Below are 13,838 nucleotides of genomic sequence, written 5' to 3'. Positions count from 1 at the left end.
TGTTAACTTAACATATTTACAAAAATATTAGCTTGTTTTTACATTTTACAGCAATATTAGCTTGTTAACTTAACATATTTACAAAAATATTAGCTTGTTTTTACATTTTACAGCAATATTAGCTTGTTAACTTAACATATTTACAAAAATATTAGCTTGTTTTTACATTTTACAGCAATATTAGCTTGTTAACTTAACATATTTGCAGCAATATTAGCTTGTTTTTACATTTTGCAGCAATATTAACTGTTTGTTTTTTTACCTTTCGAAGTAATATTAGCTTCTTTTTACATTGTACAGTAACATTAGCTGTTTTTTTACATTTTATAGTAATAACTGTTTTTTACACTTGTAAGACGACTAACTTGTTTTTATATTTTACAGTAATATTAGCTGGTTTCTATATTTTATAGTAATATTCGCTGTTTTTACATTTTACTGTGATATTAGCTTGTTTTTACATTTCACAGTAATAGCTTTTTTTTTTACATTTTACTGTGATATTAGCTTGTTTTTACACTTTTAGCACATTAACTAGATCTAACAGTTCTATTCACTTATTTTTACATATTTACAGCAATATTAACTTGTTAACTTAACATATTTACAAAAATATTAGCTTGTTTTTACATTTTGCAGCAATATTAGCTTGTTTTACATTTTACAGCAATATAAACTTGTTTTTTTTTACCTTTCAAAGTAATATTAGCTGGTTTTTACATTTTACAGTAACATTAGCTGTTTTTTTACATTTTATATTAATAAATGTTTTTACACTTGTAAGACGACTAACTTGTTTTTACATTTTACTGTAATATTAGCTGGTTTCTATATTTTACAGTAATATTTGCTGTTTTTGCTCGGGACAAGCGGTAGAAAATGGAAGGATGGATTAGCTGTTTTTACATTTAACTGTGATATTAGCCTATTTTTTATTTTTTACACTTAACACATTAACTAGATCTAACAGTTCTATTCGCTTGTTTTTACATATTTACAGCAATATTAGCTTGTTAACTTAACATATTTACAAAAATATTAGCTTGTTTTTACATTTTACAGCAATATTAGCTTGTTAACTTAACATATTTACAGCAATATTAGCTTGTTTTTACATTTTGCAGCAATATTAGCTTGTTAACTTAACATATTTACAAAATATTAGCTTGTTTTTACATTTTACAGCAATATTAGCTTGTTAACTTAACATATTTACAAAAATAATAGCTTGTTTTTACATATTTACAGCAATATTAGCTTGTTAACTTAACATATTTACAAAAATATTAGCTTGTTTTTACATTTTACAGCAATATTAGCTTGTTAACTTAACATATTTACAGCAATATTAGCTTGTTTTTACATTTTGCAGCAATATTAGTTAGTTTTTACATTTTACAGCTTTATTAACTGTTTGTTTTTTTACCTTTCAAAGTAATATTAGCTTGTTTTTACATTTTGCAGCAATATTAGCTTATTAACTTAACATATTTACAAAAATATTAGCTTGTTTTTACATTTTACAGCAATATTAGCTTGTTAACTTAACATATTTACAGCAATATTAGCTTGTTTTTACATTTTACAGCAATATTAGCTGGTTAACTTAACATATTTACAAAAATATTAGCTTGTTTTACATTTTACAACAATATTAACTTGTTAACTTAACATATTTACAAAAATATTAGCTTGTTTTTACATTTTACAGCAATATTAGCTTGTTAACTTAACATATTTACAGCAATATTAGCTTGTTTTTACATTTTGCAGCAATATTAGCTTGTTAACTTAACATATTTACAAAAATATTAGCTTGTTTTTACATATTTACAGCAATATTAGCTTGTTAACTTAACATATTTACAAAAATATTAGCTTGTTTTTACATTTTACAGCAATATTAGCTTGTTAACTTAACATATTTACAAAAATATTAGCTTGTTTTTACATTTTGCAGCAATATTAGCTTGTTAACTTAACATATTTACAGCAATATTAGCTTGTTTTTACATTTAGCAGCAATATTAGTTTGTTTTTACATTTTACAGCTATATTAACTGTTTGTTTTTTTACCTTTCGAAGTAATATTAGCTTGTTTTTACATTGTACAGTAACATTAGCTGTTTTTTTACATTTTATAGTAATAACTGTTTTTTACACTTGAAAGACGACAAACTTGTTTTTACATTTTACAGTAATATTAGCTGGTTTCTATATTTTACAGTAATATTAGCTGGTTTCTATATTTTACAGTAATATTAGCTGTTTTTACATTTTACTGTGATATTAGCTTGTTTTTATATTTTACAGTAATAGCTTTTTTTTTACATTTTACTGTGATATTAGCTTGTTTCTACACTTGCAACAACTTGTTTTTACACTTGTAAGACGACTAACTTGTTTTTACATTTTACAGTAATATAGACCTTTTTTTTTTTACATTTTACAGTAGTATTAGCTTGTTTTTACACTTTTAGCACATTAACTAGATCTAACAGTTCTATTCACTTATTTTTACATATTTACAGCAATATTAGCTTGTTAACTTAACATATTTACAAAAATATTAGCTTGTTTTTACATTTTACAGCACTATAAACTGGACTTTACATTTTGCAGCAATATTAGCTTGTTTTTACATTTTACAGCAATACAAACTTGTTTTTTTTTTACCTTTCAAAGTAATATTAGCTGGTTTTTACATTTTACAGTAACATTAGCTGTTTTTTTTACATTTTATAGTAATAAATGTTTTTTACACTTGTAAGATGACTAACTTGTTTTTACATTTCACAGTAATACTAGCTGGTTTCTATATTTTACAGTAATTAGCTGTTTTTGCTCGGGACAAGCGGTAGAAAATGGAAGGATGGATTGCTGTTTTTACATTTTACTGTGGTATTAGCCTATTGTTTACACTTGTAACACATTAACTAGATCTAACAGTTCTATTCGCTTGTTTTTACATATTTACAGCAATATTAGCTTGTTAACTTAACATATTTACAAAAATATTAGCTTAATATTAACTGTTTTTTACACTTGTAAGACGACTCACTTATTTTTAAATTTTACAGTAATATTAGCTGTTTTTTACATTTTATAGTAATAACTGTTTTTTACACTTGTAAGACGACTCACTTATTTTTAAATTTTACAGTAATATTAGCTGTTTTTTACATTTTATAGTAATATTAACTGTTTTTTACGCTTGTAAGACAACTAACTTGGTTTTTGTTTTTATATTTTACTGTAATATTAGCTGTTTTTACATTTTAGTGTGATATTAGCTTGTTTTTACATTTTACAGTAATATTAGCTGTTTTTAAATTTTACTGTGATATTAGCTTGTTTTTACATTTTACAGTAACATTAGCTGTTTTTTTACATTTTATATTAATAAATGTTTTTTACACTTGTAAGACGACTAACTTGTTTTTATATTTTACTGTAATATTAGCTGGTTTCTATATTTTACAGTAATATTTGCTGTTTTTGCTCGGGACAAGCGGTAGAAAATGGAAGGATGGATTAGCTGTTTTTACATTTTACTGTGATATTAGCCTATTTTTTATTTTTTATACTTAACACATTAACTAGATCTAACAGTTCTATTCGATTGTTTTTACATATTTACAGCAATATTAGCTTGTTAACATATTTACAAAAATATTAGCTTGTTTTTACATTTTACAGCAATATTAGCTTGTTAACTTTACAAAAATATTAGCTTGATATTAACTGTTTTTTACACTTGTAAGACGACTCACTTGTTTTTAAATTTTACAGTAATATTAGCTGTTTTTTTACATTTGATAGTAATATTAACTGTTTTTTACGCTTGTAAGACAACTAACTTGATTTTTGTTTTTATATTTTACAGTGATATTAGCTGTTTTTACATTTTACTGTGATATTAGCTTGTTGTTACATTTTACAGTAATATTAGCTATTTTTACATTTTACTGTGATATTAGCTTGTTTTTACATTTTACAGTAATATTAGCTGTTTTTACATTTTACTGTGATATTAGCTTGTTTTTACATTTTACAGTAATATTAGCTGTTTTTACATTTTACAGTAATATTAGCTTGTTTTTACATTTTACTGTGATATTAGCATGTTTTTACATTTTACAGTAATATTAGCTGTTTTTTACATTTTATAGTAATATTAACTGTTTTTTACGCTTGTAAGACAACTAACTTAGTTTTTGTTTTTATATTTTACAGTAATATTAGCTGTTTTTACATTTTACTGTGATATTAGCTTGTTGTTACATTTCACAGTAATATTAGCTGTTTTTACATTTTACTGTGATATTAGCTTGTTTTTACATTTTACAGTAATATTAGCTGTTTTTACATTTTACTGTGATATTAGCATGTTTTTACATTTTACAGTAATATTAGCTGTTTTTACATTTTACTGTGATATTAGCTTGTTTTTACATTTTACAGTAATATTAGCTGTTTTTACATTTTACTGTGACATTAGCTTGTTTTTACATTTTACAGTAATATTAGCTGTTTTTACATTTTACTGTGATATTAGCTTGTTTTTACATTTTACAGTAATATTAGCTGTTTTTACATTTTACTGTGATATTAGCATGTTTTTACATTTTACAGTAATATTAGCTGTTTTTACATTTTACTGTGATATTAGCTTGTTTTTACATTTTACAGTAATATTAGCTTGTTTTTACATTTTACAGTTATATTAGCTTGTTTTTACATTTTACAGTTATATTAGCTGTTTTTACATTTTACTGTGATATTAGCTTGTTTTTACATTTTACAGTAATACGAGCTGTCTTTACATTTTACAGTAATATTAGCTGTTTTTACTATTTACAGTAATATTAGCTTGTTTTTACATTTTACAGTAATATTAGCTGTTTTTACATTTTACAGTAATATTAGCTGTTTTTACTATTTACAGTAATATTAGCTTGTTTTTACATTTTACAGTAATATTAGCTGTTTTTACATTTTACTGTGATATTAGCATGTTTTTACATTTTGCAGTAATATTAGCTGTTTTACATTTTACTGTGATATTAGCTTGTTTTTACATTTTACAGTAATATTAGCTGTTTTTACATTTTACTGTGATATTAGCATGTTTTTACATTTTACAGTAATATTAGCTGTTTTTACATTTTACTGTGATATTAGCTTGTTTTTACATTTTACAGTAATATTAGCTGTTTTTACATTTTACAGTAATATTAGCTGTTTTTACTATTTACAGTAATATTAGCTTGTTTTTACATTTTACAGTAATATTAGCTGTTTTTACATTTTACTGTGATATTAGCTTGTTTTTACATTTTACAGTAATATTAGCTGTTTTTACATTTTACAGTAATATTAGCTGTTTTTACATTTTACTGTAGTATTAGCTTGTTTTTACATTTTACAGTTATATTAGCTGTTTTTACGTTTTACTGTGATATTAGCATGTTTTTACATTTTACAGTAATATTAGCTGTTTTTACATTTTACTGTGATATTAGCTTGTTTTTACATTTTACAGTAATATTAGCTGTTTTTACATTTTACAGTAATATTAGCTGTTTTTACAATTTACAGTAATATTAGCTTGTTTTTACATTTTACAGTAATATTAGCTGTTTTTACATTTTACAGTAATATTAGCTTGTTTTTACATTTTACAGTAATATTAGCTGTTTTTTACATTTTATAGTAATATTAACTGTTTTTTACGCTTGTAAGACAACTAACTTAGTTTTTGTTTTTATATTTTACAGTAATATTAGCTGTTTTTACATTTTACTGTGATATTAGCTTGTTACATTTTACAGTAATATTAGCTGTTTTTACATTTTACTGTGATATTAGCTTGTTTTTACATTTTACAGTAATATTAGCTGTTTTTACATTTTACAGTAATATTAGCTGTTTTTACATTTTACAGTAATATTAGCTGTTTTTACATTTTACTGTGATATTAGCATGTTTTTACATTTTACAGTAATATTAGCTGTTTTTACATTTTACTGTGATATTAGCTGTTTTTACATTTTATAGTAATATTAACTGTTTTTTACGCTTGTAAGACAACTAACTTAGTTTTTGTTTTTATATTTTACAGTGATATTAGCTGTTTTTACATTTTACTGTGATATTAGCTTGTTGTTACATTTTACAGTAATATTAGCTGTTTTTACATTTTACTGTGATATTAGCTTGTTTTTACATTTTACAGTAATATTAGCTGTTTTTACATTTTACAGTAATAGCTGTTTTTACATTTTACAGTAATATTAGCTGTTTTTACATTTTACAGTAATATTAGCTGTTTTTACATTTTACTGTGATATTAGCTTGTTTTTACATTTTACAGTAATATTATCTGTTTTTACATTTTACTGTGATATTAGCATGTTTTTACATTTTACAGTAATATTAGCTGTTTTTACATTTTACTGTGATATTAGCTTGTTTTTACATTTTACAGTAATATTAGCTGTTTTTACATTTTACAGTAATATTAGCTGTTTTTACATTTTACTGTGATATTAGCTTGTTTTTACATTTTACAGTAATATTAGCTGTTTTTACATTTTACAGTGATATTAGCATGTTTTTACATTTTACAGTAATATTAGCTGTTTTTACATTTTACAGTAATATTAGCTGTTTTTACATTTTACTGTGATATTAGCTTGTTTTTACATTTTACAGTAATATCTGTTTTTACATTTTACTGTGATATTAGCATGTTTTTACATTTTACAGTAATATTAGCTGTTTTTACATTTTACTGTGATATTAGCTTGTTTTTACATTTTACAGTAATATTAGCTGTTTTTACATTTTACAGTAATATTAGCTGTTTTTACATTTTACAGTAATATTAGCTGTTTTTACATTTTACTGTGATATTAGCATGTTTTTACATTTTACAGTAATATTAGCTGTTTTTACATTTTACTGTGATATTAGCTTGTTTTTACATTTTACAGTAATATTAGCTGTTTTTACATTTTACAGTAATATTAGCTGTTTTTACTATTTACAGTAATATTAGCTTGTTTTTACATTTTACAGTAATATTAGCTGTTTTTACATTTTACTGTGATATTAGCTTGTTTTTACATTTTACAGTAATATTAGCTGTTTTTACATTTTACAGTAATATTAGCTGTTTTTACATTTTACTGTAGTATTAGCTTGTTTTTACATTTTACAGTTATATTAGCTGTTTTTACGTTTTACTGTGATATTAGCATGTTTTTACATTTTACAGTAATATTAGCTGTTTTTACATTTTACTGTGATATTAGCTTGTTTTTACATTTTACAGTAATATTAGCTGTTTTTACATTTTACAGTAATATTAGCTGTTTTTACAATTTACAGTAATATTAGCTTGTTTTTACATTTTACAGTAATATTAGCTGTTTTTACATTTTACAGTAATATTAGCTTGTTTTTACATTTTACAGTAATATTAGCTGTTTTTTACATTTTATAGTAATATTAACTGTTTTTTACGCTTGTAAGACAACTAACTTAGTTTTTGTTTTTATATTTTACAGTAATATTAGCTGTTTTTACATTTTACTGTGATATTAGCTTGTTACATTTTACAGTAATATTAGCTGTTTTTACATTTTACTGTGATATTAGCTTGTTTTTACATTTTACAGTAATATTAGCTGTTTTTACATTTTACAGTAATATTAGCTGTTTTTACATTTTACAGTAATATTAGCTGTTTTTACATTTTACTGTGATATTAGCATGTTTTTACATTTTACAGTAATATTAGCTGTTTTTACATTTTACTGTGATATTAGCTGTTTTTACATTTTATAGTAATATTAACTGTTTTTTACGCTTGTAAGACAACTAACTTAGTTTTTGTTTTTATATTTTACAGTGATATTAGCTGTTTTTACATTTTACTGTGATATTAGCTTGTTGTTACATTTTACAGTAATATTAGCTGTTTTTACATTTTACTGTGATATTAGCTTGTTTTTACATTTTACAGTAATATTAGCTGTTTTTACATTTTACAGTAATAGCTGTTTTTACATTTTACAGTAATATTAGCTGTTTTTACATTTTACAGTAATATTAGCTGTTTTTACATTTTACTGTGATATTAGCTTGTTTTTACATTTTACAGTAATATTATCTGTTTTTACATTTTACTGTGATATTAGCATGTTTTTACATTTTACAGTAATATTAGCTGTTTTTACATTTTACTGTGATATTAGCTTGTTTTTACATTTTACAGTAATATTAGCTGTTTTTACATTTTACAGTAATATTAGCTGTTTTTACATTTTACTGTGATATTAGCTTGTTTTTACATTTTACAGTAATATTAGCTGTTTTTACATTTTACAGTGATATTAGCATGTTTTTACATTTTACAGTAATATTAGCTGTTTTTACATTTTACAGTAATATTAGCTGTTTTTACATTTTACTGTGATATTAGCTTGTTTTTACATTTTACAGTAATATCTGTTTTTACATTTTACTGTGATATTAGCATGTTTTTACATTTTACAGTAATATTAGCTGTTTTTACATTTTACTGTGATATTAGCTTGTTTTTACATTTTACAGTAATATTAGCTGTTTTTACATTTTACAGTAATATTAGCTGTTTTTACATTTTACAGTAATATTATCTGTTTTTACATTTTACTGTGATATTAGCATGTTTTTACATTTTACAGTAATATTAGCTGTTTTTACATTTTACAGTAATATTAGCTGTTTTTACATTTTACTGTGATATTAGCTTGTTTTTACATTTTACAGTAATATCTGTTTTTACATTTTACTGTGATATTAGCATGTTTTTACATTTTACAGTAATATTAGCTGTTTTTACATTTTACTGTGATATTAGCTTGTTTTTACATTTTACAGTAATATTAGCTGTTTTTACATTTTACAGTAATATTAGCTGTTTTTACATTTTACAGTAATATCTGTTTTTACATTTTACTGTGATATTAGCATGTTTTTACATTTTACAGTAATATTATCTGTTTTTACATTTTACTGTGATATTAGCTTGTTTTTACATTTTACAGTAATATTAGCTGTTTTTACATTTTACTGTGATATTAGCTTGTTTTTACATTTTACAGTAATATTAGCTGTTTTTACATTTTACAGTAATATTAGCTGTTTTTACATTTTACAGTAATATTATCTGTTTTTACATTTTACTGTGATATTAGCATGTTTTTACATTTTACAGTAATATTATCTGTTTTTACATTTTACTGTGATATTAGCTTGTTTTTACATTTTACAGTAATATTAGCTGTTTTTACATTTTACAGTAAAATTAGCTGTGTTTTTTTTTTTTACATTTTACTGTAGCTTGTTTCTACAACTTGTTTTTACAAATAATCAAAAACTGTTGCATTTATTAACTGTATGGGTCATTTGAAGTGAGATTCAAATGGAACAACTACTATTAACAGTAGTGGTATCAAAAAAAAAAGATTTTCCTTTGAATCGCGATTCTTGTGTATATACTGATTTTTAAATCATTTAAAAAAAAAAGGAAAAAAAAGATTTTCTTCATCTTTTTCTTAAATATATTTTTAGAAATATGCTTTTTTTTTTATCCGTCCTGTCCGGCCACTCAGACAAATCATATTGTTGATGTAGATCACGGGTGTCAAACGTACGGCCCGAGGGCCAAATCAGGCCCGCTAACAGGCTTCATTCATCCTAGTGCTCACACTTCTGATATTCCTTAAGCTACTTTCAGTTTTGTGGAGAAAAGTTTAATGTCCGACTGTGACTTTAACTCCAGTGGCAAAGAGTTTCACAGATGTGAGAACTAGAGTTCTACAGATGTGAGAACTAGAGTTCCACAGATGTGAGAACTAGAGTTCCACAGATGTGAGAACTACACTTCCACAGATGTGAGAACTACAGTTCCACAGATGTGAGAACTAGAGTTCTACAGATGTGAGAACTAGAGTTCCACAGATGTGAGAACTAGAGTTCCACAGATGTGAGAACTAGAGTTCGACAGATGTGAGAACTAGAGTTCCATAGATGTGAGAACTACAGTTCCACAGATGTGAGAACTAGAGTTCCACAGATGTGAGAACTAGAGTTCCACAGATGTGAGAACTAGAGTTCCACAGATGTGAGAACTACACTTCCACAGATGTGAAAACTACACTTCCACAGATGTGAGAACTAGAGTTCTACAGATGTGAGAACTAGAGTTCCACAGATGTGAGAACTACAGTTCCACAGTTGTGAGAACTAGAGTTCCACAGATGTGAGAACTAGAGTTCCACAGATGTGAGAACTAGAGTGCCACAGATGTGAGAACTAGAGTTCCACAGATGTGAGAACTAGAGTTCCACAGATGTGAGAACTACACTTCCACAGATGTGAAAACTACACTTCCACAGATGTGAGAACTAGAGTTCTACAGATGTGAGAACTAGAGTTCCACAGATGTGAGAACTACAGTTCCACAGTTGTGAGAACTAGAGTTCCACAGATGTGAGAACTAGAGTTCCACAGCTGTGAGAACAAGAGTGCCACAGATGTGAGAACTAGAGTTCCACAGATGTGAGAACTAGAGTTCCACAGATGTGAGAACTAGAGTTCCACAGATGTGATAACTAGAGTTCCACATATGTGAGAACTAGAGTTCTACAGATGTGAGAACTTATGTTCCACAGCTGTGAGAACTAGAGTTCCACAGATGTGAGAACTAGGGTGCCACAGATGTGAGAACTAGAGTTCTACAGATGTGAGAACTTATGTTCCACAGCTGTGAGAACTACAGTTCCACAGATGTGAGAACTAGTGTTCCACAGATGTTAGAACTAGAGTTCCACAGATGTGAGAACTAGAGTTCCACAGATGTGAGAACTAGAGTTCCACATATGTGAGAACTAGAGTTCTACAGATGTGAGAATTAGAGTTCTACAGCTGTGAGAACTACAGTTCCACAGATGTGAGAACTAGAGTTCCACAGATGTGAGAACTACACTTCCACAGATGTGAGAACTAGAGTTCCACAGATGTGAGAACTAGAGTTCCACAGATGTGAGAACTAGAGTTCCACAGCTGAGAACTAGAGTTCCACAGCTGTGAGAACTAGAGTTCCACAGATGTGAGACTAGAGTTCCACAGCTGTGAGAACTAGAGTGCCACAGCTGTGAAAACTAGAGTTCCACAGATGTGAGACTAGAGTTCCACAGATGTGAGAACTACAATTCCACAGCTGTGAGAACTACAATTCCACAGCTGTGAGAACTACAATTCCACAGCTGTGAGAACTACAGTTCCACAGATGTGAGAACTACTGTTCCACAGATGTGAGAACTACAGTTCCACAGCTGTGAGAACTAGAGTTCCACAGCTGTGAGAACTAGAGTTCCACAGATGTGAGAACTAGAGTGCCACAGATGTGAGAACTAGGGTTCCACAGCTGTGAGAACTAGAGTTCCACAGCTGTGAGAACTAGAGTTCCACAGATGTGAGAACTAGAGTGCCACAAATGTGAGAACTAGAGTTCCACTAGAGTTCCACAGATGTGAGAACTAGAGTTCCACAGATGTGAGAACTAGAGTTCCACAGCTGTGAGAACTAGAGTTCCACAGCTGTGAGAACTAGAGTTCCACAGATGTGAGACTAGAGTTCCACAGCTGTGAGAACTAGAGTGCCACAGCTGTGAAAACTAGAGTTCCACAGATGTGAGACTAGAGTTCCACAGATGTGAGAACTACAATTCCACAGCTGTGAGAACTACAATTCCACAGCTGTGAGAACTACAGTTCCACAGCTGTGAGAACTACAGTTCCACAGCTGTGAGAACTAGAGTTCCACATATGTGAGAACTAGAGTTCTACAGATGTGGGAACTTATGTTCCACAGCTGTGAGAACTAGAGTGCCACAGATGTGAGAACTAGAGTTCCACAGATGTGAGAACTAGAGTGCCACAGATGTGAGAACTAGAGTGCCACAGATGTGAGAACTAGAGTTCCACAGATGTGAGAACTAGAGTTCCATAGATGTGAGACCTTGACTGAGAAGGCAGACTGACCCAGAGTGGTCCTCCGCCTTTTCATTCTACAGCTCCCACCGACTACCGACTGATTTCGTGTCCATGGCGATACATATATCGATATCGTTGACATGTGTTGAGGCGTCTCCGCGGAAGAAAACCACGAGTCGGCCCTTTCTATTTCCAAGCGACGTGACCGTCCTCCTTCTGTCCGGCAGGAAGAAAGTCCACACCCTGGCCATGACGGCGGTGAGTTTCCACCAGATCGACTTCACCTTCGACCGCCGGGTCATGAGCGCCCTGCTGAACGACTGCCGCGAGCTGCTGCACCAGGCCATCAAGCGCCACCTGACGGCCAAGAGCCACTCGCGGGTCAACCACGTCTTCAACCACTTCGCCGACTGCGACTTCCTGGCCGCGCTCTACGGGCCCTCGGAGGTCTACCGCGCCCACCTGCAGAGGATCTGCAACGGCGTCAACAAGATGCTGGACGAGGGCAACCTCTGACCTCTGAGTTACCTCCCACCCCCAACCCCGGAGTTGACAATCACCAACGTTGCTTGGTTCTTACGTGTGCCTCTCAAACACTGAAGTGCTCTCTTGCCCAAAGTCTTTCTTTCCTCACATGGCTTTTGTGTGGAAGCAAACAAAAGGTGGATAAAGTGAATGTAAAAGTTAGCGTAGCAGCCTTTCAGTCCAAAGGCACATTGCTCACTCTGTGAATCCCTCAGTCGCTTATACCTCTCACTGGGAGCCCAAAGACTCTTCCATACCTTCCAAAAACATGTTTTCTATACGACTGTTGCACTCGAGCCTGAATGGTGCTGTACGATTCCTGCAAGAATGCAAGTCTGTGAAGCCAGGCAGTGGACTAATCCTGCTTAGCCTGCGTGTTACACAAGCTAACGTTGATCTCCACTTCTACTTCTGTATGAATAGTCTGCTTGCGAGCGGGCGCAACAAAGGGTGAGGTATCTGGGTCAAGGTCGGACCTTGCGGAACGGTCCCGACAAAGGTGGGTCAATGGAATGAACCGTACACTGTTTTATTCAGGGTAGCACTAGATTTTGGTTGGAAAACCAGTCGATTCACCAGCCAGCTAGTTTAGCATCTTGCCAGGTCAACACAAGATGAGGTATTTGGGTCAAGGTCGGCCCTTGGGTCAAGATCGGACCTTGGTTCAACGCTTTCACAACGGAACAGTCCCGACAAAAGTGGGTCAATGGAATGAACCGTACACTGTTTTATTCAGGGTAGCACTAGATTTTGGTCGGAAAACCAGTCGATTCACCAGCCAGCTAGTTTAGCATCTTGCCAGGTCAACACAAGATGAGGTATTTGGGTCAAGGTCGGCCCTTGGGTCAAGATCGGACCTTGGTTCAACGCCTTCACAATGGAACAGTCCTGGCAAAAGTGGGTCAATGGAATGAACCGTACACTGTTTTATTCAGGGTAGCACTAGATTTTGGTCGGAAAACAAGTCCATTCACCAGCCGGCTAGGTTAGCATCTTGCCAGGTCAACACAAGATGAGGTATTTGGGTCAAAGTCGGACCTTGATTCAACGCTTTCACAAAGGAACAGTCCCGACAAAAGTGGGTCAATGGAATGAGCCGTACGAGAGGCAGAACTCGCGACATGCTAACCAAGTTTCCAAATGTTTGCCAAAAAGACAGAAAGTGCAAAATATTATCTTTTTACCATACCTTTCAACCATGAAGTAAACCCCCCTGATGAAAACGGTGCTAGCATTAGCATCTTTGGCTATGCTAACAAAAGC

General features: G+C 30.2%; 1 protein-coding gene across 2 annotated transcripts in view; it reads left to right on the top strand.

The window, feature by feature from the left end:
- tnfaip8l1 (tumor necrosis factor, alpha-induced protein 8-like 1) overlaps positions 1-13,605 on the top strand; it is a 111,901-nt gene extending 98,296 nt beyond the window's left edge. For both annotated transcript variants that reach the window (XM_061976226.1, XM_072914595.1), the window contains exon 4: positions 12,278-13,605. In XM_061976226.1, coding sequence (XP_061832210.1) covers positions 12,278-12,566 — 289 coding nt within the window. In that variant the 3' untranslated portion in view covers positions 12,567-13,605. The remainder of the gene's footprint in view (positions 1-12,277) is intronic.
- The last annotated feature ends 233 nt before the right edge of the window (positions 13,606-13,838 follow it).

Source organism: Nerophis lumbriciformis, linkage group LG14 (genome assembly GCF_033978685.3).
Source record: "Nerophis lumbriciformis linkage group LG14, RoL_Nlum_v2.1, whole genome shotgun sequence".
NCBI classification, from domain to species: domain Eukaryota; kingdom Metazoa; phylum Chordata; class Actinopteri; order Syngnathiformes; family Syngnathidae; genus Nerophis; species Nerophis lumbriciformis.
This window is presented reverse-complemented; position numbering and strand designations above follow the sequence as displayed.